The following is a 5671-nucleotide window of genomic DNA, read 5'->3' as shown; positions in this document are numbered from 1 at the left end:
TTTGTCTAGACTGTCCTTTTTTAGGAGAGGTTTGATTACAGCTGTTTTCAGTGGTTCTGGGAAAACACCAGATGTTAACGACAAGTTATAATCTGGAGCAGGGCTGGTTCCAGGATCTTTGAAACTTTTTTTGAAAAACCTTGTTGGTAGAATATCCAGATAGCAGGAGAAGGGGTTCAGTTGACTGACAGTAGAATGTCCTGCAGTTCTTTACTGTTTATGGGTTGAAACTGAGCCACTGGGTTTATACTGGTTTCTAGTGGATAGGGTTCATATCCTGAACTTGTAGTTGATGAAACAATTGTTTGTCTAATGTTTTTGATTTTGTCCCTGAAGAATTTGGCAAAGTCAACAATAGAGAGAGTGTAAATATTACTCCCAGATTAAATACAATACAAAAAACTTTTAATCAGGGGTTGAGATGTGATTAATATTATTATTAATATTTGGCCACATCTTATTATCTAAAGCAGAATGTTTTTCAAGATTCGCATATCCCTGCAACTCAATCTATACATCCCTAAAAATTATCAAGTTGTCTTATTTTATTCTCTTCAAGTTTATTTGGAAAAATAAGACACTCTATTTAAAAAAATCCCAATTGGTCAGAGATTAGAGTGTAATGATTTTTTTTCTGCATTAATAGTAAATCATATTCTGATGATAATCAATGGGTATTACATATGTGTTACATGATGCGTGATTGATTTTACTGTTTACTGAAATAATGAAATAAAATGTTTTATGACATTAATCAATAATCAACAAAACTTGCATTTGATCTGATCAGAGCTGGATTACATAATTATGCAAAACTGTAAAATGAAGTTACTAAGTAAGGGTGGGGTTATATAAATTCGCTTCTTCCCACTTCTTTTTAAGCAATCAATCAAACTCTACTTGACTAGTTAATAATTCAGAAAATTAATTAACCAAATGTAACATAAATGTGTTTTGTTTTTGTTTGTTTTCTATTTTCTAATCAATGCATATCATGGTCAGAAGGAAAGAGATGAATGGCTGATGAGAAGACAAATAGTTTATTGTGATGGAGAAGTTGCTTGAAGTCCAGGAGGGGGAAGAGGTCCAGGTAGGTTAAGGGTGTAGGGAGTCCAGGAGGGGGCGAGATCAGGAATAGTTGAATGGTTCCAGGCCAGCGCAGACTAGAGACAGAAAACAGAAGTATTTGATTAGGAGGAGCGTAACAAGCCAGGTATGCAGACTCAGATGTGGGCTCAATACCACTTGAGCTTAGCAGACGGACTGGCAGGGAAAAGCTGGAGGAACCGGTCTTAAATGTTCCTGGGGTGATGAGTTGCAGGTGTGCCAGGATGCCCTGCCTCATGCTGGACACCTGTGGAGGAGAGATAGGAGAAAGCAAGCAACAGAACCAATGGAAGGAACCAAAAAGAAACAGGAGAGGGCAGCAAAGGGGCAGGAACTGTCAGATCCTGACAATGCATTTAAATGTTTCTGTAATGAGTTTAAAATATTAATGTCTTTACCTGTATTTTTCATAATCTATGCTTGAAAAAAAAAATAAACCAAACCATTCAATTAAAAAATGGGGGTTTAAAAGCTTTAGATACTGAGTCACAAATTGCAGCATTTAGATTAAATTGTTTAAAAGATTGTTTCTCCAAGACTAAATCTATGTGGTATCATATCCCAAACAACTCTTTGAGAAGGTCGGAAGACTGGAGTTTTTGTTGAAATATGATTATGCTGTTATCATACAACAAGTTTGTGACCAAAGACAAAATTAAGGTTTTGAGTGATTGTTATACCAAAGTCTGTAAAACAATTTCCAGCCCTTTACTAAAACTCATTCACAATACATTACAATATAATGCAATTAAACCACACTTACCTGGTTGACCATTAATGATATCCCTATAAAAGATTAAAAAAGCAACAACAAATTAAAAACTCTTACCTTTAAGCAAAAAACTTTCTGTAACTTTGATACAAATAGTAGACGTGACCAAGATTTCAATCATTTTCTTTATCCATAATGTATCCACAAGCACCTAAAATGAAAGAAACACATTTTAAAATAATGTCATCTGAAACTGAAACATTAGAACATTTTTTTATAGTTGCAAACACATATAAGTATTCTGGTCTGATATTCATAGTTGGTTGTCACTCAAAACTTTCAATATTCACTCTTTTTCTGTACCTGATGTTCTCAACTTTATGGAAGACCTGGACCAGAAAGTTTCTGATATTATTTTGGGCAAACATTTGATTAATTTATGTAAATGGAAAAACACTTGCTCTTTGTTAAATATCTTTTTCATTTATTTCCCTGATTATTTTAAGAGTCTTAAACGCATTTTGAACGTCATTAATACATCAAAACTGTTGCTATTTTAACATGTATCTTGGCTTCCTTACCTATTTTAGTATCTGTTCTTATTTTTTTGTACATTCTGCCATTTTTGTTCTTTTTTATACTCATTTCAAATGTTTCCCTAATTTGGTTTGTATTTAAATAAACAAAGTTGGAAGAAAAAATAAGATGAGTTGCTATGCCATGTAAAGTCACACAACATTTGACTATAAAATGAGAAGGAGGATCTTGTTTCAGCACCAGCTCCTAGCCAATCACGACTTCACAGGAATGGAGTATAACATTTGATCTCATAAAGAGAGGGTTAGTTCAGTAACGTCACGTCTCCGTTCCATTGCAAACATGTCGGCACAGGCTGCTCGCGAGGTCCCACTGAGCACAGTAAGTTTCATTTTCTTTGATTTAATAAGTTTGACCTTAAAATGGAAAAAAGTTGTGTTCACATTCAGAGATACGCTAATTATAAACTCTACCCTGCTGGAGGTGTTTATCACCTTGGGAAAAAAGTTTTTTTTATTTTTAGGATGTTAGTTACCCAAAAATGTAAACATTTGATTTTTGTAAATAAATCCAGGCTGTGTTGTCTTTATATTGACTGTAAAAGGGAAACTACATATTCTTTTGATGCAGTAAATGCTCTTTACATAGCCAGTTTTTTAATGGTTCTGCAGGGATTTAAAAACTCACCATTGGAGTAAACTGACACAAGATAAAATCAGCTACTTGATTTAATGGTATCTCTACTGACATAAAGACAACTGTGAATTAATTAAATTATTTGTTAGTATACATTAGTTTAACAAAAATGCTTTGTAACTTTTACATGTCATTTGTTCTTTTGTACTTTCAATTCCTAGTATCACGAGAGTTTTTGCTGTTATGAACGCCATAAAATCATCTTTCTGTATCTTTAACACAGTTAAATACATACTAGTCGACATTTAAGAGGATCTTAGAAATGAAACCTATTTTGTGTTTATCTGGAACTGCTTTGCATTTTAATGTAAATGTTTTTAGGAAGGGTACAGGGACTGCTGATCCTGCTTTGCTTTAATGTACAAGGAAATTACTATTTGCACATATTTTTTTTAAATACGTGTAACCTGTGTTTTACTTTTTTCTTGGCCGCACTTATTTTAAATGCTGAAATACGTGTGGTACTGTGGAATTGGTCAGATTTATTCTGTGTAAGACCCAGAGGAATGGTTAGGGTTAAAGTAAGGATTAAGGTTAATGAACTTCTATTAGTTTTTGTGGTGGTTGCATGTAAATACATGTAAATACCATCATCCTACTGTAGGTTAAATGTTTGGAGGGTTCAAGATCTGTGATGCATTATTCATATATTTCAAAATTTTTCCTATATTACCAATTCACAAAAGTTTGATCTCATTCATTTGATATTTGTTTAAACTCCTCTCTTGCTGTTTTATTTATTGTTACTTCTGATCATTTTTACTATATGCAGTTAAATGTCTTTAAAGTGTCTTTATCTATAAAAGGTGCCATCAAAAGATCTTTAAAAACTTACTCTACTCGTTTGAGTATTTTTTTAGAATAATTCCACAGCACTTTTAAGACGTACAAAACCTTTAAAATGTCTGTGCCTGTAGTCACAATCCCACAAGTGAAATTCTACGCATGTCTTGCAAAATATAATATTTTATTAGATTTTTTTTTCATTTTGCTTTTCTAATAAATCTCATTTGGTGTTAAAGTTTGATGTCAAATCAAACTAACTGATTGTTGTTGCAGCTTTCACCCAAGTATCTCCACACCAACTCCACCAGCCACACCTCGGCCTTCAGCGCCATCGCTGCGCTCATAGGTGAGTCATCATCATAAAGTTTACTGTGAGCTAACCTATTATGTGGTTATATAAGAAATATATAAAAGAATTATGATAATCATGTTATAAGTTGTTACTAATCCCTCCTTCACAGACAATGCCTACGATCCAGACGTCAGCGCCAAACAGTTCTGGATTGATAAAACTTTGATTAAAGATAACCTGTGCCTCACCTTCATGGATAATGGAAATGGACTGGATCATGAAACTATGCAGAGAATGCTCAGGTACAGATTATACTTTGTTGTAGTTTGGGAAAATGGGTTCTGTCCTCAAACATTCCAGTGCATTTCTGAATTTTAAACATGTTCTGAATTTTAAAACATGTTCTTTCCTTTTTTATATTTGATTAAAAAGCACACTAAAGACAATACAGATTTTTAACCAGTCACTGCACAAGTAACAATAATATATCATCTGTCCCCCTTTTAGTTTTGGATATAGTGACAAGACAGCAGTTGAAGGACACAAGCCCATTGGGAGGTACGGAAACGGCTTTAAGTCTGGATCTATGCGTCTTGGAAAAGATGCCATCGTCTTCTCCAGGTCAAAGAGTGGAATGTGTATCGGGATGCTTTCCCAGACCTACCTGGAAAAGATTCGGGCCAAACAAATTCAAATTCCTATTGTTTGCATCAAAGAGAGGAACTCCAGTGGCTATATCCTTTTAAATGACAATCCTTCAAACATTTGTTCAGCCTATTAGAGAGTTTCTCATCTTACCTTCCGGCAGTTTTCTTATGTGTCTGAGGTTTGAATTGATCACGTTCTTTTTTTTGTTCCAACATTTTCTTTATCGTTTTCCTTCACTGTCTTCACTTTCGGTCAGAGCGGAGCACAGAGCCAGTCTTCAGGACATTCTGCGCTATTCTCTTTTCCAAACACAGGGGGAACTTCTGGCTGAACTGGATGCCATCACATCTTCCTTCTCTGAGCAGCAAACAGGCACAAGAATCATCATTTGGAATCTGCGCAGGTCTGCCTGTTTTTTATTCCCATTTTTTTCCCTGATTGTAGGAGTCTGTTTTTTGCCACAACATCTTCAATTACAGAGTTGTAAAGATGATGATTGTAGTCAGGGATGTCCCGATCCGATCACCTGATTGGAAATCAGGCCCAATGATGTAGCTGATGACTTAATCAAAAACTGGATGCGGGGGAACCTCGGCCTGGTGGTCTGGTCTCTTGGGTGCCGGTCTCCTGGGCCTGGCGGTCTCCTCCCCACGCCGGGAGTGGGATCCCCAAGATTTAGCAGGGGATCAATCTACATCGGAGCCGGGGGGTGTCCAGGTCTCGGTGGTACGGGATCCGGTCCCTGCTTTCGAGAACTAGACCTCTCCTCAACTACATCAGTGGGTGTGCCTGGTCGGGCCTTGTTTACATCACTCCTTGGGGCCTCTGTTTCTCTTGGGTTTCCCCTCTGCTCAGCGGGGGTGGGCGGCCCCTGCCCTGCTTCTCCACTGGAC

The 5671-nt window shown here is 36.3% G+C and overlaps 1 protein-coding gene across 1 annotated transcript in view; it reads left to right on the top strand.

Annotated features, from left to right (window-relative positions):
- The first annotated feature begins 2514 nt into the window (after positions 1 to 2514).
- The window catches only part of LOC112155191 (MORC family CW-type zinc finger protein 3-like), a 20746-nt gene continuing 17589 nt past the window's right edge, over positions 2515 to 5671 (top strand). Inside the window, 6 exon segments of the mRNA XM_036209638.1 lie at positions 2515 to 2737; positions 4112 to 4184; positions 4300 to 4432; positions 4638 to 4837; positions 4904 to 4937; positions 5035 to 5181. Of these exon segments, the coding sequence (XP_036065531.1) occupies positions 2699 to 2737; positions 4112 to 4184; positions 4300 to 4432; positions 4638 to 4837; positions 4904 to 4937; positions 5035 to 5181 (626 nt within the window). The 5' untranslated portion in view covers positions 2515 to 2698.

The sequence above is a fragment of the Oryzias melastigma genome, linkage group LG21 (assembly GCF_002922805.2).
Source record: "Oryzias melastigma strain HK-1 linkage group LG21, ASM292280v2, whole genome shotgun sequence".
NCBI lineage: Eukaryota > Metazoa > Chordata > Actinopteri > Beloniformes > Adrianichthyidae > Oryzias > Oryzias melastigma.
The sequence above is the reverse complement of the archived record's forward strand: the minus strand, read 5'-3'. Positions and strand labels throughout refer to the sequence as shown.